This window comes from Natator depressus, chromosome 10 (genome assembly GCF_965152275.1).
Source record: "Natator depressus isolate rNatDep1 chromosome 10, rNatDep2.hap1, whole genome shotgun sequence".
In the NCBI taxonomy this organism is placed as follows: domain Eukaryota; kingdom Metazoa; phylum Chordata; order Testudines; family Cheloniidae; genus Natator; species Natator depressus.
Window position 1 is genome coordinate 64,763,876 of NC_134243.1, and position 27,639 is coordinate 64,791,514.

The 27,639-nt window shown below is 42.2% G+C and overlaps 1 protein-coding gene across 2 annotated transcripts; it reads right to left on the reverse strand.

Annotated features, from left to right (window-relative positions):
- Positions 1–1,061: 1,061 nt before the first annotated feature.
- Positions 1,062–27,386, reverse strand: SLC30A4 (solute carrier family 30 member 4). 2 transcript variants are annotated; one of them, XM_074964784.1, is made up of 8 exons: positions 27,035–27,386; positions 26,080–26,600; positions 17,669–17,815; positions 9,202–9,355; positions 8,728–8,929; positions 8,339–8,444; positions 4,860–4,994; positions 1,062–3,163 (listed from the first exon to the last, which is right to left on the reverse strand). In XM_074964784.1, the coding sequence occupies exons 2-8, from the start codon at positions 26,474–26,476 to the stop codon at positions 3,009–3,011; spliced, it is 1,296 nt and encodes a 431-aa protein (XP_074820885.1). In that variant the 5' UTR covers positions 26,477–26,600; positions 27,035–27,386; the 3' UTR covers positions 1,062–3,008. The 2 variants fall into 2 exon arrangements, with proteins under 2 accessions (XP_074820885.1, XP_074820886.1); XM_074964785.1 differs by lacking the exon at positions 17,669–17,815.
- Between the last annotated feature and the right edge of the window lie 253 nt (positions 27,387–27,639).

A 27,639-nucleotide genomic window follows, 5' to 3' on the forward strand; every position in this document is an offset into this window, starting at 1 on the left:
TAAGCTGGTGTGTGCTCTTCCCTTGGGAGTAGCAGATCTGTGAATTCTGTGTGTCCAACGGAACAGGCACTAGGCACCTGTAAGGGATGCTCGGGGGCTGGACTGTATCTATCGTTAATCTGTAATGAGAGAGCAGAGCCTGCACGGGCTGAGAGAGGAGTACTTGAGCTGCCTGCAGCCAAGGTTGTCAGGGAACTGACCTCTGGCAGAAATAGACAGATCTTCCTCATGCTAAGGGCACGTGGTAGCAAGGTACCTTACAGTCCTGGGTATCTCCAGGGAACATTCCAGTTACCTTCTATAATACACATTCCTACTGTGATGTTTTTTATACCTTTATTATGCTTAATTTATTCCATGGTTCTGAACATTAAAAATAGCAACAAATCTATCATTGTATTCCTATTACCTTGGGGTTACTACATTATTGAAGGCTAATAATGGGCTGCCCTCAATACACTGCTCTCTCAAGTGAAATACAAAGGGATAAAAAAGAAAGCCCTTTACCCTGAGTATTTTGTAAGGACAAAGTAGAGGTCTGGAGGTAGGACAATCAAATCTAAATTTTCATTTAGTGATCCCCACTCACTTATTATAGTTGAGTTTAGTTAGAAAGAGCTACAGGAATTTATATTTGAGAGTTTCCCTGAGATGGGACAATGGAATCGACATTCTAGCCTTTTGTTGCTCTTTTCTGTACTTCTTCCATTTTCTCTATATTGCTCTGCTAACGAGAGGCCCAGAACTAAACACAGTGTTCCAAGAATGGTCTTGCTAGGTACTTAAAAGAAAGTGTGGCTAACAGAACAACCTTTAATGTATGTGTGTGTTTTTAAAAGCATAAGCACTACATGGTGGAAGACAAAAGACTATGGGGATGCCACTGTATAAGGAAGTAAGCCAGTGATCTAAATGTAGTACCTCAAAACTGAGTACATGACTTCATGTAAGGAATACTACAAAACATAACTGCAAGTGGAATCAAAAGAAATAGGCTAGGGCCAGCAGTATGAATAAATATTTTATAATGTGTAGTTTAATAACTGATTTAATAAATCCCACAGTAAAGCAACATATTTTTGCTTTTTTCAGTTAAACAAATGTATAGTATATCATTACAATAAAAAACTCCAAATACAATACAAGTTTATCATACTCCAACTACATTGACTGTAAACCGCAACTTCATAAAATCCTACTTGAATAGCCAGTATGTGCAAAATACCTGGTTTTCAGAAAGTTCATATAGAAAGGACACACAATTTTTCATAACTGTGATATGGCTTTATTGGTGATATACTGTATGTACTGAAGCATTAGCGTCCTGAAGACACTGGTACTCTACCTCTGAGCTGAAGATGCTGGCATACTGTATTGTCATGTTCCCTCTCTCTGTTGGAAGAAATACAAACATAATCCAGTGTTATATGCATTTTGTCCAAACTAATACTGTGCTGTTAATTAGTATCTCTCAAATTTTATCATCTGATTCCCTACCTCAAGAGAAAGCAAACAAGCCATGTTTTAGTTCTAATTGCAACTACAAATGAGTTTGATGAAATTAAGTATGAAACAGTAGCAGGTCTCAAAACAGTATGTTGCCTTGGTATTTACAGCTGAACAGCAAAGCTGTCAATGTAGGGCAAAAGTTATCTTTTCTGATACATGCACAGAACTATTATTGATGTCAGCGGAAGTTCTGGATAGAGATCAAAGTGCAACAGAGATCTGAGGCCAAATTCTGGTTTTCTTTTCAGCTTTTGCAGTCTATATTCTTCCGGCCTTTAGTGAGGAGGATACATGGCGGCTGTAACCACAGGCAGATCAGAGAGACTGATTAGATTTAGCCCCTATAAAATCAAAGTGCAGAGGATTTATAGAGAGCTTGTGAGACGCAGTTCCATAGGATTCTGGACATCATATATCATGCACAGAATGTATTTCTCTAAAGGAAATGCAAAAATGAAATTAACAGATTATTAAAATTCTAAATTTGGGGAACATATCTGAAATCTCTCCTCCCTACATTCCTGTTAGAATATCTGTGTGTTGCATGTCTGATTATCTGACAGTATCTTCATAGTTAACATGGTTTCTATAATTTTCTTTTCACAATGCAAAATAATCATGAAAAATGTTTCCTACAGCACATTTATTAATTCTAATTAGAATTAATGCTAATTAATCGACCTTTGAATCAAGTTAAAAGGTTTTAAACATTCAATTTCACTAATAATAAAATCATCTTAAGAGTCAAAACTTTGTTAAATAAATAAGTGCTTCTAAGATATACATGCCATACTAAAATACATGAAAGATAACTGATCACTTAAAACATTTTGGGTCCAGTCCTGAAGTCTCTAATTAGGCAATGGAAATTTTGCCTGGGTAAGGACCTCTTGCTTTGGACCTTTGAATGCCTGCATTAAATCTAAATTTCTGGTATGGGTGCAGTAAATTCTATATTTGGCAATTTTCTGAAGACAGTTTATCAAATGGTTTAGCTAGCACTGTATGCACCATCTTCCATGTTAATATATTAAAAACTGTATTACAAAAATACTGTATAACCACTTTAGGGATCTTTAAGTGTTATGGACCCCTGACATAATCAACTTTTAAAATTTTTTTTAACTCAAATACTGAATTCTTTATGCTCCGTTTGGAACGCAGGTACATTAGTGGTACACAATTGACAAAATTGAAGTGTAATTGATGAGGTATCTGCAGAGCCATATCACAACCTGTAAACAATATTGTGGAAACATCTTTGTCTGAAAATCATATCGAGCTGACAATAAATTGGTCAGAGCGAGAGAGAGCAAATACATTTTTCTGTGGGGTACCTCCTGCACTTTTTGCAGGACCAGTTCTCCCTCTGGCATCAAATACTGGTACAACCCCACACCTTTGGGATTCCATTCAATCATTTTAGTTTTGCATTTATTGCTTTTTAGTCTTTGACTACAAGATAAAGAATAAGGCAGCAGTTCCCAAAATGTATGAAATTAGGCACTGGAACTCTGACAACTTGCACAGGTCTTGTTTACTTGGTGCTTGTAACTCTGAAGCTGGACAGAGCATTTATACATTCCAAATGTGTTCAGCAGCAAGTGTCTGGCCTTGGACTGAACTTCCTCCCATTTACGTGAACTACCTGGAACTGGAAAATGAAGAAAATCATCAATACATGTCATCCTTCAAAAATCTGACAATCCACCTGTTTCACTATGCATTACAGCTGGCATGACTGCCCCATTATCGTGTGCCCTTAGGCCCTGATCCTGCACTCAGATCCTTAACGCTGATAAAATTAAGAATCTGATAGACAAAAAAGATCCAGATTTTTTGTCTATGCTTTCTATGGACAATACAAAAAGGGATTAATATGATAAATACATTACTGCTGTATTATATAATATTTTACATAGCTGCTAAACATAAACCCTCATGGGTTGTACTGGACAGATATCTGCTGTTTTAATCTAGCTGGAATATATGGGCCCAACGAGTAATGGTGTTAACATAGCCCAGTCACTGTCCAACATTTAACAGATTTAAACAAGCTTCACAGTTTCGTATACAGAAACCTCAGCCTGCTTAGTATCATGGGAAACACACCATTAAAAATCCTTTTAACTTTTTTATGAAAGACATCACAGAAAAGGAAAATAGTTAAAGCATTTGAAAGAGAAAATATTAAGTAAGGCTTTCATTTTAACAACATCCCTTGTCCTCTTCCCCTTTAGATGGATAAAGTTTTTAGAAGGAAAAAGTCCCTTGTCTGACAGTCTTTAAGACAGTTTCAAAGATGGTAAGAACTGTCCTTTTTGAGGAACAGAAGCTAGATGAGCTGGGCTAGAGCTGTCATTGCTGCTGTTGTTAAAGTCTGAACCCGTTTCCTAAAAACAAAACAAGACAAACACACACAAGGGGAGAGAACAGAACAGCAAAGATACAAAATGCAGCTTCTGTCTCTGGCGTTGACTTTCACTTGCAACCTCACCACTGGAAAAACACAGACACAGCACACGGTCTTACCAGCCACTCCGAGACCTAGCAAACTTGTACCAGCATTGGGCTGTTCTGGCTGGGCACTGCATTTCTGGTCATAGGCTTACAACAGTGTTGCACATAGGCCATGGCGTTGAATTTTTCTTTTCCCTGGGGATGCCCCATCCCTGCTCTGCCCCGAGGCTCCACCCGCTCGCCTGTGCTCCCCTCCCCCTGGCTCTGCCTCTTCCTGCCCTGTTCTGCCCCCTCCCCAAGGCCCCTGCCTGCTTGCTGCTCTCCACCCTCCCCCAAGCCCCTCTCCCAGCTACCAAACAGCTGTTTGGCAGCCCCTCCAATCAGCTAATCAGGGGTGCTGCCAAACAGCTGATTGGGTGTGCTGCCAAACAGATGTGGCTGGTGGGTGCTGAGCACCCACTATTTTTTCCCATGGGTGCAATATCAGACTTGGGTGGGTAGCATGCAGCCCCTAGAGAGGTCTGTGTTGATTTTTTTATACAAAGAGTCTTATGTTGTTTTACCGCCTATGGTGGGAAAACTGTTTTTTGGTGCAAAAATCTGTGCAAAAGCATCATTTTTTTATGAATCTGATCAAACAGTATTTGCTCCTGATCTTTCCAGCAGTGCGTTTTCTTGCACAGCTCTCTATAATATACCCAGGATAGGAGAAGTTTTATATATTTTATAAGCAAGCCATTTTCTATGCGAAGTGTAATTAAAAGCCTTGTTCCCAAAACGGATACTTCACAGCTCAATTTAATCAGAAGCATAAAAACAGAGTCAAAGTTCTTTCTGCAGCTAATTTATCTATAGCTGTACCATTGTAGGTGTACTATGCAGTTACTTACCTAATTGCAAGTGGACTATGGCAGTAGTTTTTCCTGCAGTGAGAGACCAAACATTCAAATCTTCTATTGAAAAAACATCTTCAATTTTCATTAAGTCTTCTTTAATGCGGTCTACATTCAAATGCTTTGGAACCCCTACAGTATTAGAATGAGGAAAATTAATTGTTTCTAATTAATACACACACTGATTTTCAAAGTAAAATATTATGAAAGGTCACAAGAAGACAAACAAATAGTTCTTGGAACATTTAAAGTGACTAGTGGTATCTAAGTTATCGGCAAAGAACACAGGAATTGCCACATTGAATCAGGACAGTAATCCTTCCAATCCAGTAACATAGGAACTGCACTATTGGCTCAGACCTCAGTCCATCCAGTCCAGAATCTTGTCTCCAAGAGTTGCCTGCACCAGATGCTTCACAGGAAAATGTAAGAAACCCCGCGGTAGGCATCTATGGAATAGTTGGTCACCCCTGACAGTCTTATTCTACCTCCTGCTAGCTAGAGACTGGCTTAGATCTTGAAGCACATCCCTTCCAAAACTCATTTTTTGTGTTAACTGTCATTACTCTGGATATTCTTCTTCTCCATGTAACTGTCCCAACCTTCTCTGAATCCTTCATGTGACAGTGCTGTGTACCAGATACTTCAAAGGAAGGTGTAAAACCCCCTCGTGGTGCACAATTATGTAATAACATGACTCTGGGGAGAGTTTCTTCTTAACCCAAGAAATCAGTGGATGTTTACATCTGGAAGCATGAGGATTGATATCACTTATAAATATTTATTCTAGCTAATGTAACTGCAGATATTATTCATGTAACTTTCTAATCCTTTTTTAAAAATCCTAATGTGTTCTTTGCCACAAGATCTTATTGAGACAGTGAGTTTCACAGGTTAATTATAAGTTGTATAAAAAGTATTTCCTTTTATCAGTTTTTGAAATTTGCTGCCTTTTAATTTCATCATGTCATGAGGGAAAAAAATAGAAGCACCTTCCTACACCAGTCACTAAATAATATATATATACATCCAACATACCACATATTAATAGCCTTTCTAAATACGCTTCACCTTTTTAACCTATTACAGAAGCTTTTTGGTCACACTTTATATTAAGATTCCATTCATAAATCATTTATAAAGGTTAATAAATGATTACTAACATTCTATGAACATGTTACTAGTCAGAAACTGGAAGTTTTGTCTCATGAAAAGTCCCGACATTTCAAAATTTTGTTTCTGTTCTGAATCAGAGTGGAAAATCAAAATATTGAAAAAAAATACATGGAATGAACGATTCCAAAAATTTTCAAACTGGAAATGTCAACATGAAAATTTTGGCATTTTTGATCAAAATGATTCAACATACTGAAACATTTTTTCCTCTTGAAATGACATTTTTTTCTTTTCAAATAACCCTTTAAATGAAAAAAAGTTTCAAATTCACATTTTGAAAGAAAAAGCATTGCTTCACTTCAAACAGTCAACTTGAAACAAATTCTTCAATATGATTCTCACAACTAGAAAATTTTAAAAATTGCCAGAATGAACTATTTCTCGGGAAAGCTTTCAATTTTGACAAAAACGACATTTTCCACAAGGAAATTTAATCAGCTCTGCATGTTACAGACATGAGGAGTATATGTTATAGATGGTTTTAAGCACATCATTAGAAGGTGTTATAGATGATTATAAGACATGATTTACAAAAAACCTTTTGATCTGTTGCACTTTGTAACAACCAATTTAACCATTTAGTAAAACATCTATTAATCAAGTATTAATGCTTCATAAACTATAAACGGAAGCTTAATATAAAGTGTGACCAGTTTTTCCATGGATCTCACTCATTTTTGTTCCTCTTCTCTGAACCTTTTCTATTTCTGCTCTCTTTTTACAAATAGGATGACAAATACTGAGCAATGTTTTCATTGATCCATTTCCATTGACTCCTCTGTCTTTCAATTCAAGGATTATAATTAATTGAGAACCCATCAATATATAAACGTAATCTACTATTTTGTTGACGCTCTCAAAAAAAATCTGATACACTAGAGAAACATGATATTCTTTTATACAAGATGTAGTTTTGTCCCTATCATGTTCATCTACTGTAGTTGGTTATAACTCTATATTTTTCTAACGCTATTTTTATATTTATATTTTCCCAACCAATAATCTTCTTACTATTAAAATAATCCCCATAGCCATCCCTAGCACCTTTTTAAAATACACATCTAATATAGCTATCCTCCAGTCTTCTGGTACAGTAGCTGATTTTAATTATATATATATATTTAGCAATGCAGCCACTCCTTGTCTATTTTCTTTGGCTAAATCTCAATGCCACTACCCTGGAACTAATTGAGACATCTTAATAAAAGCACAGTTCACCATTTTTGCCCTCTCAATGAACCTTTTATTTTATTTATTTATTAAGGAAGAAAAAACATTTCACAATCAAGATTGGTGAGGCCCTGTTCAGAGTTTTTGACTTGAACAATAATTCAACAAAGCGGAGTGTCAGATACTCAGCAACTTTATGGCCATGTTTGCATTAGCCCTTTCTCCCTAATATTTCCTTCACTGATACCATAGTTGCATTTCCACTAGGGGTAGTAACAGTCGGACTGCTAGTTAAAACAATGCACTGGAGGCTGCTGGCATTTTAACCACCCTGTTGTCTAGATCTGCTCCGCACAGGCTAAGACGACATAATAATTAAAAAGCAATGACCAGTCTACACCTGTGCTTCCACTGTTGCTACCACCAGTAGAACTGCACCCATGGTGCAATAACAATGGTGGGAAATTTGAGGGGGGGGGGGGGAGATTAGTGTAGACACAGCCTGGGTGTACAGCTTTTTGACCCAGGTTTGTCTCTTTGTGTTTTGTAAGCATTTACTTTTCAAGTTAAAGTAAAATGCGGAGCCAGGTGCTTGGCTACGGCAGAGAAGCATATAGTACAGGATTGGGGCTGGAGGAGGGAACATGCATGGGCGCTGTAAACTTCACCTTTGCCTTCCAAATTCTGGGCAAGCTGTGTGCCAGGCAGGCACCCAGCAATTTGGCATAAGTTAAAGTAGCCTGAAGACTGCTCTAAGTTATACCAGCTCCCAGTGACCCCAAAGGCTGAAACAACAGTGGGGAAAAGGGAAGCCACAGACATGCCCCCTATATAGCAGCAGGGAAGGCATAGGAGCCATATGACACCTCTGTGCCACTAGTGATCCCCCTACACTAAGGCAATCCTCTGATGGCTGGATAAGTTGGCTCTGTGGCTAGGTTCTGCTTGTGGTGCCATGTAAATGGTTGTAATCCATCCAAGAATCTGGACCATGATGTCTGTGATCACTTATTCAATATGATTTAAATATACTTAGTGAACATTTTGTACAACAGAGAAATAACAAACTTTCACTGCTAGCTGACATGTAAAATTAAATAAAAGTATCACAGAATTTATACAGATCTTACCTTCCAGTATAATAACTCCTGTGTCCCATATGATTCGGACTGTTGTAAAAACCACAAGTATTGAGAATATGTAAGTACATATAGGGTCAGCAATCTTGTATTCTGGCTGCAAGGTACAGATTAAGAGTTTGTAAGGAAATAGGCTTCTAGTAAAGATTCAAAAAAGTCTTGGTCCAGTAAGATTCAACCACTTTTAGCTCTCACTTGATTTTATATTCTGTTGAAGACTATTTAGAAAATATGTGCATGGTACTCATTTTGGATGAATTTATATTACTAGAAAACAACAAACACTGAATATCTCTATATCTTATAAAAGAGGTCCTTTAATCTAGTATAGGGGTTAACATAAGAAAGTCCACAGTCACAAAAGACTAGCAACGTCCTACCTTGAAACGTATGATGTATGCAGCTACAAGCACACCAATACTCTGTACCAAGTCCCCCAGGGCATGGACAAATGCTGCTCTCACTGCAAGGCTGCTGTGTCCCTGGCTATGCCCATGGGCTGTGTTAGCAGTGTTTGATGCAGGTACTTGGGAGTGTGAATGGGAATGAAGATGACCTGACTGATTCAGTAAAAATCCCATTCTGAAAATGAAAGGAAAAAGAATAAGACTGACATGATTTTAAAATATTTCGACCAAAGGATGGAGAAAAATATTACATTCATTACTACTGCATGTCTCATGTTGTGAGCATGAAGAGACCCCAAAAAAACCCCACTAGCATACAAATAAAATTCCCAAGTGATTGAGACTGATTCAATAAAGATAAATATTACAAGCTGTGAATGAATTCATCTACATATTGTATTTTGTAAATGTATACAAGGAATATCAATGTAGGGAAACAAAGCTTACATCAAGTTTACTGCAACGCCAACAGCTGCTGTAATGAGCATTATATCTCCATTAATTTCATAGTCCATATGGATAGTTCTTTGAACAGCTTCATACAAGAACACCACCATTAGGATATATACCAGCAATACACTAACAAGGGCTGACAACACCTCTGCAAACAAAAAGGGAACAACATTACAAGAGTGACTTTTAGATCTACTATAGCCTATTTAAAATTTGTCGTTTTTTACAAGGCAATAATTGATTTTCAGTAGATTCTCATGCCTTAAAATATGTTGTGAATCAAGTCAAATTCAGAAGATACAGTCCGCAAACAGGACAATTTGTGTTAATCAGATAATACACACTCTCATATCAGCTTTGTTCCTGGAAATATATTTCCTCTGTTTAGGTCATTATTTCTAGGTGGGTTCCCTTCCTGGGAAAGACAGATGCATCAGAACCCACTGAAGCTGTCTCTGTGGAGTGGCTGCAGACACACTTCATTCTGCCCCCTGCATTATGCCACATAGGGTATCTGCAAGTCCTCTCTGCATTCTGCCCCCTGCATTATGCCACATAGGGTATCTGCATGCTCCTACACAGAGCCCTTGCACAGAGGAACCTCACTGGTGTAACCGCCTGGGGGACATCCACAGAGGAGGAGCAATTAGTGTGTAGGTAATGTAATTCAACTAGCCTATAAAAACCAGAGTCGAATGTGCATTTTATAAGATCCACATAGGCAGTTCTTAGAATATGTGCATGTTACTGTAACTACAGCATGAAGAACTCAATGAGAGAGGCTTATTCTTTTTTGTTATTGTTTTTGTTCCTCCCGATTCCCTGATAACAGAAACTGTAAACAACCTATGTTACTTTGACACCATCTGTATGACAATTTTTCCCATATTAGGAAACAGGATTTAAAAATTGTTATTGAAAAATAATTGCTTGGTCCCAACAACAGCTGAACATTCTGAGCCCCAGCCACACAGGTTTGCACAACCATACCAGCAAAACAGTTTTTACAGCCAAGTTAAACTGTTTCTTAAAAACTGGTGGAAACTGTGGGGGAGATGGACAATTTAACTCTAGCCAGGGTACATATTATTGGAAGCACAATTCGTTGGAATTTTGTTATAATTTTGTCCTCTTCCTTTTTATTTGTAATGTTATTACCTGCACACGGAGTTTGGACTGTCAGTAAACATAGCTTAATATTACACATAACTATGTTAAATGAATTAAGGTTGCCTGTGCAACCTTAAGTTGCCACCCTTATTTGCATGCATTATGATACAATCTTTAATGACAGGATCATATGCTATTTTTTTCCATGGGACCCCTGCCTAATTCACTGCACAGGATGGATAGTGTTCAATTAATAATCAGCTATTCAATATTTTGTTTTCTCCTCATTGTTCAGTGTATGGCCCCAGGCTTTATTTACTGCAAAATATTCAGCCTGAGGCAGATCCCTGGCATGGAAAACAGGTCAAGTCTGGCAAAGTTTCATAAGTAACTGAAAACAGGGTCTTATAATGGGTAGTGTTCGGAAAATCTTAAGATATGGTGCCACCAGACCAGCCTATAATGCATATATATCTGCAGGACTGTATGCATAATTTGTATCATTATTATTTGTAATAATTAAAAATGTCATTCAGGACTGCTGATAAAATCTCATTGTCAGTTAATTACCAGAGCCTCTATCTTTCTGTATCAATTCCTCAAAGATCAGAGTTGATATTCATTTGTTCTCTGAGATGTAGAAGTATAGCTGTTATTTCCTTGTATTCCACACATGTTGCGATGAATTCTTTCACAGCTGCAGCAAAATTCTATCCTCAGATGCATAATATACTCCAACAGTGTTCTTCTTTGTTGGCATTTGACAAGCGCCTCAGTTCTCCCCATGTCTTAGATCTGTCAGCATGCGATGAAGTGGGCTATAGCCACTGGTGAGCTGGAGCTGGTTCGCACCAGTTCGTGTGAACCAGTTGTTAAATTTCAAAGCTCATTTAGAACCAGTTGTTAAAGGGGTGGGCAAACTCCGGCCCGCTGGCCACATCTGGCACGCGGGACTGTCCTGTCCGGTCCGCCTGAGCTCTCAGCTGGGGAGGCTCCCCTGAGAATCCCTTTTTAATTTTTACTCACCCGGCAGCGCTCCGGGTCTTCGGCGGCACTTCGGTGGCAGGTTCTTCACTCGTTCCGGGTCTTCGGCCGCACTTCGGCGGTGGGTCCTTCAGTGCAGCCGAAGACCCGGAGCGACTGAAGGACCTGCTGCTGAAGTGCCGCCGAAGACCCGGAGCAAGTGAACGAACCGGTTCTTCAGCTTTTGGCAGTTCATCACTGGCTGTAGCCCACGAAAGCTTATGCTCTAATAAATTTGTTAGTCTCTAAGGTGCCACAAGTACTCCTGGTTTTTTTTGCGGATACAGACTAACACAGCTGCTACTCTGAAGCATGTACAATGTTTCTTTGATGGCTGCAGCATGTATTGTTTCTACCAAGGAATTGTCCTCATTTTACTTATTCAACATGACTGTAAAAAGTGTGCTCTGTACAAGCTTTTGATGTCACCAGAATCACTTGGGCCACAAGCTGAATTTTAAAATCGGGTTGGCAGGAAGAAACTCACACCAACACACTCAGCTGTTCAGTTTGTCACTGCCTGGATAAGAACCAGTATTATAAAGCTCTAACCAGGCACTGAGAGGCAGCCATCATGATCTCAGATGATTTCAGAAAGATACCCATCTTTAAAAAATCCTGGAGTTATCCATGCAATTTCAGGAGTTCTTTATGAAACAAATTATTCATGTTGATGTCCTTAAAACAACACAATTTCTTAGATTCGTCAGTCATGTGAAATGTTGGCATATGCATCACATTCCATTACCATACACCAGCAGAGTACTTATTATTTTTGTTTTAATTCAAAGCAATTTTCTCTGTAGCTGCCTGAAACCAGTGCTTTTCCTGGCAAAAGATTATAATGAAATCCCTTCCTTGCTGGCAATGTGAATTTGGTCTGTCTGCAATCCCTCATTTCTCATTGAATTAACCAAGCACTGTCTAAAGGGATCAATCAGTTCTGTAGCTATTGACATAATCTCACCAGCAATGGAGAGCTACCAAATTCTCTATCTATGATTAAACCAGTTAGCTGAAAAGAGACATCTCCACTTAAATCATGGTTAAACTGAAGTACTTTTGGTTTTAAAGGTGTAGTAACCCATTCTAAACTTGCATGTTCTGTCCATATTTCATCCCCATTTTTTCTAACCATTCTAGGATTCTGAGTTTATCCAAAAAGAAAAGGAGTACTTGTGGCACCTTAGAGACTAACCAATTTATTTGAGCATAAGCTTTCGTGAGCTACAGCTCACTTCATCGGATGCATGTAGCTCACGAAAGCTTATGCTCAAATAAATTGGTTAGTCTCTAAGGTGCCACAAGTACTCCTTTTCTTTTAGCGAATACAGACTAACACGGCTGGTACTCTGAAACCTGAGTTTATCCACTTACTTTTCATCGCTGCAAAGAGAATTAAGCCTAAGACACAACATACATTCTGCATTTAAATAGCGGTGCAATAGGTGATAGCAGTGCTAATTTCCTCTGAAATGTAAACAGATAATCAATAGTGCTAATGTGCTAGATGCTGCTGGAATCCTTTTACAAATGAAAATGCTCTCTCAAGTATTGGAAATTCAGAGTTCCAAAAGCTGGAGTTATCGAAATACAGTTAATTGTATTTGTAATGTTGCCAACGTTAATATCTATATAGGTAACCTAAAAAATAAGTGCAGAGTGCATCAGTTTAAGAAGCCATGAGATATTTAATGCATATTCTCAGCTTTTTTGAAAAGGGTGCTTTCTATTCTGTACCAGAATCAGTGACGCTCGCTCTTTTTTGCTGAATTTTTATTATTCACTGCTCTCTCTATATAATATCTTTCATAAAATTCAGACTAATGGTGGGGTTAAATTATTTGATAACAAGGTTCTTAATGTAAAGACTTTTAGGAGAATGTGTCATGAAGAGCTGGGGAATCTCTTGTTCCATTACCAGCTGTACAACTGATTTGTGTGGCATTGGGCACTTAGGCCAGAATGATCAAATTTGGGTGCCTCAGATTAAGCAAGTAAATCCTTGTATATGTTAACTTCTTACGTGCCCCCAGCAGTAAAATGAAAACTATACTTAGATCGCTCACAGAGGTACTGTGAGGCTCCTTGAATTAATGTTTGTAAAGTGCTTTGAAATCCTTGAATGAGAAGCATTACATAAGTTGAAAGTAGAATAATTGAGTTAGAGCCAGCTGAGCTCCCATGGAAAAGCTGTGGAAAAATCCCTGAGCCACAATTGTTCTTCCTCTACTTAAACTCTCAAATATTTGTTGCTAGTGTAAAACAAACCCAATGAGATGCAAGTCTCCTGCTGAGCCCAGAGCAATCTTAGTGAAAGTTTCCAGGACTGTCAAATATTTTCAAGAAAACGGTTAAAAAAAATAGCTTCCAATTTTTTTTTTAATGAACTTCTCTGACCCCTTCATTTTTGTCTTAGGTTGGTCTCAGGTCACTTCATTTCTATATACACATTAGTTTTTGAGCTCTAAATGCATACAAAAACTGAAAAAATTTTACTTTTTTTAAAAAGGAGGCTTAATAACTCAAAACAGTACCCAAGAGACTTCTGTGTGTATTCATATTGCCCAAAGAGTGCTCTGGGGCAAACCTGAAAGGTCATGTTTCAGTGTAAAGGTAACTCATTCAACAAAATTAAAAACTCTTGAAAGAAATGATTCTAATGGAAATGCTGGCAGATCCTTTCTTGTTAGAGCCCCAATGAGCCTTGCTACTGTATAGTATTACGCAGTATTGCTTGAGTGACTAATTAATGGTCGAGGGTTGTAGGGTTAGGTGATGAAGCTAATGAATCTGCTACCTACTGCTATAAAATCTGAAATATGAATTGTAAACTTCATTACATTATGTAAGTACTGAGCTAAAATAGACTTTGGAATTCATTGTAAAAGCATGTATTTTAAACTACAGTAAAGCAGAAATAGTAAAGCCTGATATTTCATAAAGCATAAAAAGTTAACGTTCCTGTTAAGATGTTTACAATTCAAGACCTGCAATCATACATTATTAATACAGTTACAACATAAATAGCACTTTTTATCTTCACAGATATATACAACCATGAACTAATTAATCCTCCCAACACCTGAGGTTGGTAAATAATTCTTATACTTTATAGAGGCCTAAAATAGGAAGAGGTGAAGTAATTTGCTCAATACCACAGAAAGAATCATACCAGAGTCACAATAAGAACTCAAGAATATGTAGCACATACTAGGGCAAATGTTTCCTTTCCCCTTTGTGGTACTGGAAGGTCCTCAACACACCAGAACTGCTGCTGCACAGGGAAATAAAAGTTGTACAGGAAAACCCATGCACACAGCAGAGTTCTCTGTGATGCTTCTCTCCCCAGTAGCATGGAGTAGAGATAGTACTGTGGTTAAGGCATTGGACTAGGTTGCCAACTTTCTAATCAGACAAAACTGAACACTCTTGCCCCACCCCCTGCCCCACCACTTCCCAGAGGCCCAGCCCCTGCCCTCCCCTTCTCTGAGGCCCCGTCCCCTCTCTCCCCTACCCTCTCTCACTTTCACCAGGCTGGGGCAGGGGGTGGGGGTGAGGGCTCCAGCTGGGGGTGCAGGCTCTGGGGTGGGGCCAGAAATGAGGGGTTCAGGATGAAGGAGGGGGCTCAGGGATGGGGTAGGGGTTGGAGTGCAGGAAGGGTGCAGGCTTTGGCTGGGGGTGTGGGCTCTTGGGGTGGGGCCAGGGATGAGGGGTTTGGGGTGTGAGGGGGCTCCAGGAGGGAGTTTGGGTACAGGAGGGGGCTCAGAGCTGGGGCAGGGGGTTCAGGGTGTGGGCTCTGGCCAGGCAGCACTTACCTCAGGCAGCTCCCAGAAGCAGCTGGGATCTCCTAGGCAGAGGGGCCAGCGGGCTCTGTGCGCTATCCACCCCTGCAGACACCATCTCCACAGCTCCCATTGGCCACAGTTCTCTGCCAATGGAAGCTGCGGAACCAGTGCTGGGGGCAGGGGCAGCACGTGGAGTCCCCATGGCTGCCCCTGAGCCTAGGAACCGGATGTGCTGGCTGCTTCTGGGAGCTGCACGGAGCCAGGGCAGGCAGGGAACCTGCCTTAACCCCACTGTGCCACCAACTGGACTTTTAGTGGCCTGGTCAGCAATGCTGATCAGAGCAGCCAGGGTCCCTTTTCGACCGGGCGTTCCGGTCAAAAACCGGACACCTGGCAAGACTACACTGGACTGAGACCCAGCTCTGCCACAGACTTCCTGTGTGATCTTGAGCAAGTCATTTAATCTCTCCGTGTATCACTTCCTCCTCTGTAGAGCAGTCAACCCTTCCTTTCTCACACTCTTTTTGTGTGCCTTGTGTATTTAGGGCTAGATTGTGGTGACTATCACTCACACTGAGTGGTACCTTATTTTCCAAAGGAACCCTCTGAAGTCAATAGAACTACTTGTGAAATAAGGTACTACTCAGCATAAGTAAGTCTGGCCCACTGATTGTAAGCACTTTGGGATGGTGATTGTGTGTATGTACCACACCAAGCATGTGGGGTTCCTCCAGGTGCCCTACTGTTCTTGTAAAGTGCTGGAAATGGCCCACTTTGATTATCGCTACAAAAGGTTCCCCCCCACCCTGCTCTCCTGCTGGTAATAGCTCACCTTTCCTGGTCACTCTTGTTACAGTCTGTATGGTAACACCCATTGTTTCATGTTCTCTGTGTATATAAAATCTCCCCACTGTATTTTCCACTGTATGCATCCGATGAAGTGAGCTGTAGCTCACGAAAGCTCATGCTCAAATAAATTGGTTAGTCTCTAAGGTGCCACAAGTACTCCTTTTCTTTTTGCCAATACAGACTAACATGGCTGCTACTCTGAAACCTGTAATACAGATAACATTGATATAATGATAGGGGTTGTGGTGAGCCAGAGAAGTGGTCTATTTGGCTCAATAGATTTCATCATCTTAAACTTAATCTTTCAAAACTGAGGGGTGCACAGGGGTCCTAGTTGCTTGGACAGCCAATATTGCTACGGACAATGGAGTGGATGCACATCCACTCTGAGCCTCATCACTGGCTTGTAGGAGGAATTTCCTGTCCTACCTTGTTAGATTCCTTACGCAAGGCCCATATCCTGGGAGCAACAAGCAGCATTTAGATTACAATCTGTAAAATCACCCACTCATCAGAACCTACTTGACAGAAAGCCAAATAAACTTTCATTCCTAAGAGCTAAGTCAAGCACTAAAAACTTAACTCTGAATTTGCCAGATCCTTAAATTGGGTTAGCTAACCCAGATTCCAACAGTAGCGAAGACATAACAACTCAGCTTTTACCTTGTGTTAACAGCTCAAATTCAACTCTAGGCTCCCCTACTGGCTTTAACTTGAGCTGCTCACCCAAGTTAAAAATTGCCTTATCTTTGCTGCAGTTTTACCCTGAGTCAGCTAACAGGGGTTAGTTACCCCAAGTTAAGAACACATTCTTTGCAGTAAGAAAAGGAGGACTAGTGGCACCTTAGAGACGAACCAATTTATTTGAGCAAAAGCTTTCGTGAGCTACAGCTCACTTCATCGGATCAGTGCAGACCTAACTGAAGGCTTTATACATCAGCGCTGGTCTTTCTGTAGCTATATATGTTCCACATACTCTCTGTAGATAAGTCTTTAGATTGGAAGATTCTTATTCAGGTGATGATGAATCACTATGCTGAGTTATTTGCAAGGAAAAGGCTGTACTTTTCCTACATAATTTAACATGAAGTAATCACTGTGACATGAGTTTCCTAAATAGGCCTCTAATGCACAGTTATTAAAAAGATACTACCAACTGAAATGGAGCCTTCTGAATGCGCAGCAAAGTAATAAAGAACAAAAAGACATGCCTGCCCCTTTGGGTATTTTATTAAACTTCTCAGTGATGTTAGTTCTCATGAAAGGCTACGGTCTGACAGCCAAGAAGAACATAGTTTCCTATTTGGCCACACAAATAGATACAGCACAGGTAGGAGCATTGGAACCTCTTCCAGGAAGGGGTATCAGTGTAACACAACCTCGGTCTGGGGAGACCAGGTCAAATCATGGGCTCCAGTCTGTCACTTTTGTGTCACTCTGCCTAGGGAAATTCCCACGTGTCATAAAGCCAGCATAGCCAGCTGTCTGCCACCTGCTATGGACAAAGCATTGTAAAGGGCCCTTCACGTAAATGAGAATCAGGCCCCTAAAATATAAAGCTATTTCTAGATTTACATAACCTCATTTCTGATAGTTATTTAATGCTCTACACTACATCTCTGCAGTCAAACTTTCCTTATAGTTATCATTTACAACACTGCTATAACAGTAAACCTCTGGCAGCTACGTACCTAAGCGGTGAAATCCAAAGGTGAACTTTTTTGTGGGAGATTTTGCAGAGAGCCACAAAGCAAGCAGAGTCAAAAGAATACCACTGAGGTCAGTTAGCATATGAAGCGCATCCATCATGATTGCTAGACTATTAGCAACATATCCACCTGAAATGAAATTGGAAAAGTTAGGGCATGTGATATGAACCACTCTGCAAAACATCCTTTGGGTGTAGTTTACAACAAAGTGCATTCAGAACGGTGCATTGAGCAAGTAATGAAGTGCAGTGATGGAGCTCGTGGTTTTTCCCATTGCAATCAATGTGCCATGCTATTTCTTAAAGCTACCATGGTGATAAATACAGTATAAATACTTAAACAGATTAGGTAAGTGGAAAAGGCTCAGTCCTCCAAGCTTTACTCACACAAGTGGTCTCACTGAAGTCAGTGAGACCACTTGCTTGAATAAGGTTCTGCAGGATCAGGCCTAAAGTAGCTTAGTGTCTTTTTTCTTTGTTATTTTGTGTGTGTTTAATCAGCTGATTAATTTATTAAGCCAAGACTGAAAAGTTTTTTGACATTTTGAAACATGGGCAGAGCTCCAATGACTAAATGGCAAAGAAATTCAGCCTGTCCTCCTTTTTTTACCATTAAATCTTAAGCCTCATTGTTCCCTGTCCCAGCAGCCATTGCCAACCCTTCCATTCTGAAATATTTCTTTCCATTTCTATGTAATTTAACTCCCTTCTCATAATTGTGGGCTGTGCTGAGATAAATTTCCTCAGATCAGAAGGTCAAAATGATCAATTTGTCCTGAAGCAGTTGTCAATATCTGTAATAGATGCATGGAAGGGGTTAACCTAATAAAGATGTCGTCTTCCTTTCATGCACAATGCTAATGGGAGTTCTGCACATGCACTCAAAAGAGGCTACATCTTCAGTGTCAGTTCAGCAATGGGTCAGGTTTCCCCACGGTTCTGGGAGCAGCCTGAAATTGTCCTTGAACCTGCAGCTTCAACCAAATATAAAATGCCCCCTTGCAGGCCTGAATCTCCATTTTCAGAAATGAAAAATCTCTGATAAGAGCTCGTTTGTTTCCATCATTTCTCACTGCCTGGTCTTTGTGTAATATTAAAAATTTGCATTACAGGAAAACCTGAGGATCCTTATTGGACAGACCATTAAGGGCCAGGTATAGCAAAGGAAAGTTCACAAATTAGTTGATTGCAAGATCAACAAAACAAAAATCTATCTTTGTCTACACACACACGCATGCACCGATAGCGTACATTATAGTTGGTGGTGGTATTAATCACTATATACTTAAGTCTGAGATCCAACTTCCAGTCTAGCTTCCCTCCCACACTGGTTGCTCATCACTTTATCAGACAAATTCCTCTGAGGCTGTAATGCAGTTGCTCTACGCCGATGGGAGAGAGCTCTCCTTTCGTCTTAACTACTCCAGCTCCCACGAGTGGCAGAAGCTAAGTTGGCGGGAGAAGCTCTCCTGCCGACATAGCGCTGTTCACACCAGCGCTTATGTTGGTGTAACTTACGTCGCTCAGGAGGGTGATTTATTTACCTCACCCCCACCCCGAGCCACATAAATTATGCCAACATAAGCTGTAGTGTAGACATAGCCTGAGACAGCCTAATGGTTTGTTGAGCCTCCTGGCAGAAGGGACAACCAGACCTTGGGAGACTGGCTGAAATACTGACTGTTTGAGGATGAGCTCTAAACATATGGGTGGGGTCCTGCTGAATGTTCACCAGATGACCCTGGTTTTGAGTTGTGGTTTTTCCTGACTTTGTTTGGACCTTAACATCCCAAAAGGACTGATGTGTACCTTGGCCAGATGGCTAAAGCACTGCTACATCAACCCTTGCAAAAGACAGTGAACCTACCTACAGAGACATGCAGCTGGGTGAGTCGTGCCCTGATGGGCCACAAGGGGGTGCTGCAAAGGCAAATCTGATCACAGTCCCAGTGTGTCAAAGTTCACAGAAAACAGATTGTTATAATATCCTATAGGACAGAGGTGGGCAAACTACGGCCTGCGGGCCACATGCGGCCCGCGGGACCGTCCTGCCCGGCCCTTGAGCTTCTGACCCAGGAGGCTTGCTCCCAGCTCCTCCCACGCTGTTCCTCCTCCTGAGCGGCATGGTAACGGGGCGGTGGAGGGGTTGGGTAGCGGGTCCCGGCGGGCAGTCAGGGGACAGGGAGCAGGGGGCGGTTGGATGGGGCAGGGGGTCCCGGGGCAGTCAGGGGTCGGGGAACAGGGAGGGTTGGATAGGGTGTGGGAGTCCCGGGGGGCCTGTCAGGGGGCGGGGGTATGGATAGGTCGGGGCAGTCAGGGTGCAGGGGGGGTTGGATAGGGGGTGGGATCCCGGGGGGGCGATGGGAAGTGGGAGGGAGTAAATAGGGGGCAGGGCCGGAGGCCAGGCTGTTTGAGGGGCACAGCCTTCCCTACCCGGCCCTCCATACAGTTTCACATCCCGATGTGGCCCTCAGGCCAAAAAGTTTGCCCACCCCTGCTATAGGATCAAATGCAAAGCTCCCCAGATGACTGAGCACTAAATTTCCTCAGAATGTTTTGAAACTTGGGGCCCAGAGGAGGGGCCACAGAAACCGATCACGAGAGGAAGTTTGGTTAGGGCAGTAGGCCCGTTGTTCAGGGGGCTAGCCTGGAGCTTGGGAGACCCAGGTTCAATTTCCTGCTCTGCCACAAACTTCCAGGGTCTTTGGGAAAATCACTTAGTGTCTCTATGCCTCAGTGCACCATCTATAAAATGGGGATAATACGTCCCACAAGGGAGGTGAGGATAAATACATCAAAAGATTGTGAGGTACTCAGCTACTATGAAGATGGGGGCCATATAAGTATTTTAGTTGGAAAGATCCACCACCTTGACCAAGCTTAGAAAAGTGCTGATCTCAAGCAAAAAGCAGTGATGATCTATCTGATCATGATTAAGGTGTAGTTTTATTTTAAACCCACCCTATTGCCAATTCTGTCTCTAAATCAGATGTGTGGTGTACACATGAGCATAAGCTGAGTCAGACACCACTTGGAAGCCAGGAAGTCTCAAACAAATCCACAAGAGGCATGGTGAATGATACTGAAGTCACCCCCATGAAGAAATCTCAGACTTGGATCCTCAAAGGTCAAATAAATGGGAGCTGGGCATCTAAATGCCTTTGAGGATCTGGGCATCAGTCAGTGACTCCAGTAGCAGGTTCAACAAGCTCAGCCAGGAATTCCATTGAGTAGTGAGATTGGTACACAGCCAAAATTCCTAAATTCATTTTATCCTGGGAGTCTCATACTACATCAATCTGTCCTTGTGATAAGGCATTTTCTACACCTGAGATCAGACTCTGCCAGATTCACCTGTCGATCATGCTGAACCACAAACACAGTCAGAAAAAGCACAACCAACTGACAGGGCAAGTTGACAGGTTTCAGAGTAGCAGCCGTGTTAGTCTGTATCCGCAAAAAGAACAGGGTTGTCATTCAGCCAGGTCTCTGTAATATGTTCAAAGTTAAGAGCCTCATCCATAATTAGTTCATGGATTGTGGCAGTCTTATCAATGACTAACCATTGAAGCAGAAGCTAAAGGGCAAGGTCACTGCTTGCCATTACCATGGGATCCTGAGATAACGCCTCTAATTAAACTAAATGGAATAGAAAACAAATGTCAATTACCTAGTGTATGTCTGACAAATGGACTTTCTCCTAGTTTTTCCCTGAGAGGTTTGGTAAAGTATATATTTTTTAGATTTGAACAATGGTGTTTTCAAATACACCACAGATGTAGTGCAGATAAAGTCATTATTCAAAGGTATAAGGTCAACACAAGGTAGTGGTTTCGGCACATTAATTATGATTTCCACTGTATAAAATTAAGCTGCTTCACCACCACCACCTTCTACACTTATTTTTAAAAAGCTAAATCAAGAAAAGTTTAATCTTCCTGTTTTTAAAATGGTTATTTTTAGCTCAGTGGTCCCTAAACTTTTGAGGGTTGCACCCCCCTTACCCGTGTCTGCCTCCCCTGCCACCCCCGGACCCAGGTCCCAGGGTGGGGGACACAGACAGGGGAAAGGGGGCCGAGGCTGGGCTTGCATCGATGGGTAGGTCTCGGGCCAGGAGTGGGGTCCGAGCCAGGGTCTGAGGTTGGGGGCAGGGGCAGAAGCAGAGCTGCAGCCGGGCTGTGGTGGGGGCCAGCAGCCAGGCCTGCGGCCAGCTGCAACTCCACTCCTGCCCCTGCCCTTACCCCTAGCCTTAGCCCCGGGATGGGAACGGATCCACAGCCAGCTGCCAAGACTGGGGCAGGGGCCAGGTGCAGACCTACACTGAGCCTGGGGATGGGGCCAGGTGCCGGGCCAGGAGCCGAGGATGTGGCTAGGGGTGGTACTGGAGCAGAGCAGGGGGTGGGAAGGAGCTGGTTGTGCTCCCTTTCCGCCACCCATGGGTGCTGGCCTGGCCCTGCTGCGCCCTCCCAATGTTCCTCTGCACGCCTCTAGGGGGTGCACCCTACACTTTTGGGACCTCTGTTTTAGCTAAATACAGATACAGATAAAATGCTCCTGAAAGCCATGGCAATGCTGATCACGGAAAAAATGACACAGTGATTTCCAACCATTTTTTTTTAAATAATGAATTTAGTACTCTTGACAGGTGCCAGATTGTCAGGAATGATGCTCTTTATTTATCCATAGTTCAGGCACTACCACTGCCCATCTTGTACTAACTTCTGGCTCACCAATGTAACACAAACTCCCCTGGGAGATCAACTCAAGGAATAAGAGGGAAGCAAGTTTAGTGATGTGAATGAGTCTCCTGAGACCACTAATTCATTTCACAGGGGCCATTGAACAGCCAGCAGACTTTGTCAGCACTGAAATGAATTTGAATGGTAAACAAGTGGCAGCAAGTCCTCTATACCAGGGGTTCTCAAACTGGGGGTCGGGACCCCTCAGGTGGCTCATGAGATTATTACTTGGGAGGTCGCGAGCTGTCAGCCTCCACCCCAAACCCCTTTGCCTCCAGCATTTATAATGGTGTTAAATATATAAAAAGTGTTTTTAATTTATAAGGGGGGGGGTCGCACTCAGAGCCGTGCTATGTGAAAGGGGTCACCAGTACAAAAGTTTGAGAACCACTGATCTATACTATTTTATTACCTGTCCCTTGAGCCATCAGCTCCTATACTTTCAAAAGTTTTTAACCTTCCCTTTTAATAGTGAATTTAAATTATAACTAATTCATGCTTCCAGATTTACAGTTGTGTATTGAAATTACAATATTTACAAAGAAGTATTTACAAGAAGTTGTGTGGTCATAAGTAAAAACCCAGTTCAGTGCATCTGAAAGTCTAATGACTGATAGATACATTGATGCACTGACATCACACCATTCTCCACTTTTGAAAACAAAGTGGCAACAGAACAAGTCAGGGGGAAGTGGATGGCAGAAATACTTTGTGTTCTTCAAGAGTTTAAGTGGCACCAAGTAGGCACTTAAATGGCATGAACAACTCCAAAAGACATGTTAGTACATTATGTATTTAAAGGAAAAGTTAATAGTGATTAGAAGGTAAATACTATGCCTCTTAACAATGATTAAATATTGGTGATGATGTAGTTTTGTGTCCACCACCATGTGACTCTCAACTTTAGAGTTTCTTTCATGGTTATATCACAATAAGCTCTCCAAGAATAATGGCAAAAAAATCATCATTAATGCAGAGTTAAAGATGCCTAATGATAGCTTGTGCCCTTCCAGAATCTCAAGTTCAGCAAAACTCAGACTTCTGAAAACCAGGAAATACAGAATTAAGGTAGATGCCCACACAACCTTAACTCTGCCTGGAGCTGGCAATAGACACTGGGAATTATCTGTATGCATTCCAGTTTCTTTCAGAGTTGTAAGGGTAGCTGTAGTGAATGGTGGAGGCAGCAGGTGGAGTAGATTGGTAAAGGTGTGTTTGTGATATGAGGAGATCTGGGGATTAGTTTGAGGAGTGTCATAGAGCTGTGACTGTGATATGCAGAGATCTGGGTCTGAATCACCTGCATTTTATCAAAGGAGGTGCATGAGTACCTTGAGGTTCCAGTCTGCATCATTTCAATATAGAATTGTGTGGTATTCTGTTGGGGGAACAGGCTCAGTGTTTGAGCACAGGGCAGGTGCACGCAGCACCTGTCTCTTACTTGCACTGTGTCTTTTCACTGTAAGTGAATCCAAGTAACAGTCCAGATATTAGGTTTCAGAGTAGCAGCATCCGATGAAGTGAGCTGTAGCTCACGAAAGCTTATGCTCAAATAAATTGGTTAGTCTCTAAGGAGCCACTGGTTCAGATATTAGAATACTTAGAATAGTTGAGCTTTAAACAGAGAGCTGGCCTTAACCTTAACTATACTGGAGCTGCTGCTCCACTGTAATATACAGCCATATGTGTTTTGAGATTTACAGACTGCTGTATCATGCTGTTTTGGTTTAAATTTACAGTGCTCTTGAACCTGAACTGCAAGAGATAACATGCTTTGACATCAAAAGAGCTTGTCAGAGATAAATAAAAACTGAACTTGGAAAATTAGTTTGTTACTGTTTTGAATGAATCCATAACAGGAGCAATTTTGAGGTGAAAAATCAATGTGGTTTCTCCCAACTATTAACAATATACTGGAAGGTGCAAAGCAGTGGTCCCTCTCCCAAGGCTGCCAGCAGCAGTTGGGCCCTGCCCCCCCTCCAGAGACACAAACACTGGAGGTGCAGGCAGCTGGTGAATTCTTCACTTTCCCTGGGGTTGGGGAGGCAGGCTTTGGCCACAGAGCTGTGGGCTCTGTCCATGTGGTGGCAGGCTCTGGTTTCAGGCTCCGGCCCCAGGCTCACCACACCCACCATCGTCCCTGGGCCCCACTGCCTCCCTGCCCACCTCCCCATACAGGGCTTGATTTGTCCCAAGGCTTGCCGGGGCTGAGTAAGTCTGCTGTGAAAAGTGATATTAGTACACATACAAATATCACTTTACACAGCAGAAGACTTACCAGCTAGCAAGTCTTAGAAGAGAAAAACGCAACCAAAAAAGCAAAAGAAACAACAACAAAAAGACAAAAAGAAAAGGCGTACTAGTGGCACCTTAGAGACTAACCAATTTATTTGAGCATAAGCTTTCGTGAGCTACAGCTTACTTCATTGGATGCATTCAGTGGAAAATACAGTGAGGAGATTTATATACACACAGAACATGAAAAAATGGGTGTTATCATACACACTGTAAGGAGAGTGATCACTTAAGACAAGAACATGCAAAGCACCTTATTTGTGTTTCTATTCTGTTTAGGCCCAGTAAAGAATAAAGACAACTGTACATTATTTTTATTACTGAGTCTGAAAAAACCCTACATAAATAAATTAAAATGATTTGGGCAGTATATGTGCATATTTATTTGTTTTTCTTAAAGTTAATTAAGTATTTTAGGAAAAATTGTTAGCGCGGCCACCAGCAAGAGTTGGTGGCTTCATTCTGAGGCCACCAAAAAATTTGTTCTGAGAACCGCTGGTTTAAGATACAGAAATAGCTAGACTAGTGTAGACACTCTGTTAGTCCAGTAGGGAGAAGCAAAACAGGAAGCTGTAAGTGATTGATCTTTATCTATAATTCATAGTTTCATGAGGGGTTTTTTCCCTTTCAATAGTAGAACTAAATTATATTGCTGTATTTGGGGACTAAGAACATAAATAACGTTTGAAGGCCCTAAAATCTTATACAGACACTGGTTTTCTGCTATTAAAGAGAACCATTAACCTGAAAAAAATACATTTCTGTCTGAAAATATTGCACCTACTATAATTACAAGAAAAAATGGCAATAATTGAAACAAGTTGGGGGGGTCGAATCTGTATTTTCCCCCATTTAACAGCATATGGACAATTTAATTGTTAATTTCAACAATCACTTTCTCTTGGAGGAGGGATAGCTCAGTGGTTTGAGCATTGGCCTGCTAAACCCAGCGTTGTGAGTTCAATCCTTGAGGGGGCCATTTAGGGATCTGGGGCAAAAATTGGGGATTGGCCCTGCTTTGAGCAGGGGGTTGGACTAGATAACCTTCTGAAGTCCCTTCCAACTCTGATATTCTATGATTCCTTGTTGATAAGATCCTTATAAACATCAGCCAGGGAAGAGTTAATGTTGGCAGTGTCCCTTTAAACTCTTTCTTTCCTTAGATGCTAATTGCATGCTGACTTTCTTTACTGTGAGCACTCTCTGGACCTGCTGCTGAAATCTGTGGGTCTCAGTAACTGATACACTGTCTCCTTTAGCAAATAATTAAAGAACAACTGTGTAATAAAACAATGTCCTAAAAAGCACCGAGGCATTTTCCATTAACCCTTGAGGGAGTAAGAAAACAAGCCCAACTCACCTATGAGCTCTCCAATCATAAAGAAGAGATAGAGAACGGCAGCCAGGGTCAGCCGTTTTTTCACCTTCCTCTGTTTTGTTAGTTCCCTCTGTTTACTGCAATTGCTACAAGGGTCCGTCCTGGGGGAGCTAGTCTGTGTGCTCCGCAGAGCAATATCCCGGTCCAGCAAGGAGTCGTCATCGGACTGCAGACCTAGGTGAGCCCCATTGACAGGTCTGTCCGGAGCTGCATCCAAAGTGTCATCAGAAACCACAACTCGCAACTTGTTAAACCGGGGGAAGTCCTCCTCCCCCACTTCATCTGAAAAATCAAAGGCACTGGAGTCGTTCAAGAACAAGGGGTCATCGTTCTTTCTCAGCATGGATTTGATGCTATTCCAGACCCTGGATTGGGCCATAGTAGCTGGAGCCAGGAGCCCAGCGGGTGCTGCTGCTTAGCTACAGCAAATTCTTCTCATGCAACTTCCTCTTGCAGACAGAAATGCTTCATTTCATCGTCCATTCAGGACATTTCCTCCAAGCCTGAGGAAAGCAGAGAGTTAAACATTCAGTTCACCAATGGATATAAATTCAAGTTAAAATGCACCGGGGGGAGGTTATTCCAGGTAATCCTACTAAAGCAAGCCAGCCCTCGTCCAAGACAGCTGTACTAACCCTTAGGCTGGACAGCTCACCTCCAGGATGCCAAACAGCACAAAAATAATCTATTTTAAACAGCCACTTTCATGCCCACTGGCCTACTCGCGATGCAGCTGAACACAGAGCAGTGACTACAGTAGCAAAGACATGTTTGCTGCTGACCGAATCTAACCCGCCTTGCACGGAATAGACTATAACACATTGTTACACTGTCATTTGTAAGAGTATGCAAAACGCTGAATAACTGTTGCTCAAGACTCTCAGGTTTATATTGCTGAAATATACTGGAAAGCTAAAATACGGAAACGGAACGGTACCTTTGCATGGCCAATACCACCGCTGCCTCCATGCAATCCCGAGCCTTCGGGGGTTGGCTCAGGTCATTCTCCTAAGTCCCTTGTAAGTGATAACACCTCGCCAGAAATGCCTGCACTCTGCCCCCGGCTCTGCGGCCGGGCAAAGCCAGCTGAGAACCACAAACCCAACGAGGCGCTGGGCTTTCCCACCGGAGCATGCAACCCCCGCGTAAGGGGGGAGCCGCACCTCCCCCGGGAAAGCCGGCGTCGGGCGGTCACCCCTTCGCTCTGGGGAGCTGCATCTCTCTCTCTCCTGCTTTCAAGACAATCAGGCTTGCGGCTGACTCGCCGGTCACAGAGTGCGCGTGCGCCGGCACCCGTGGCCGTCGGGCGGCGCAGCGGCACGGAACGGGGGCTGGCCAGGCGCATTGCTCGCATTCCTCGGCCGGGGCTCAGGGCCTGCGCGGGCTGCCGCCGGCCCTGCGCTGCCGCCGGTCCAAGCCCTGCTTGGCACAACCCCCTCCCCCCCTCCGCGCGCGCTAGCTCAACGCGGGGGTTCTCCCGCTGGGCCTCTGCCGTGCGCCCGAGGAGAGCACGCTCCTGGCTCGTGACGAGCTTGCACGGGC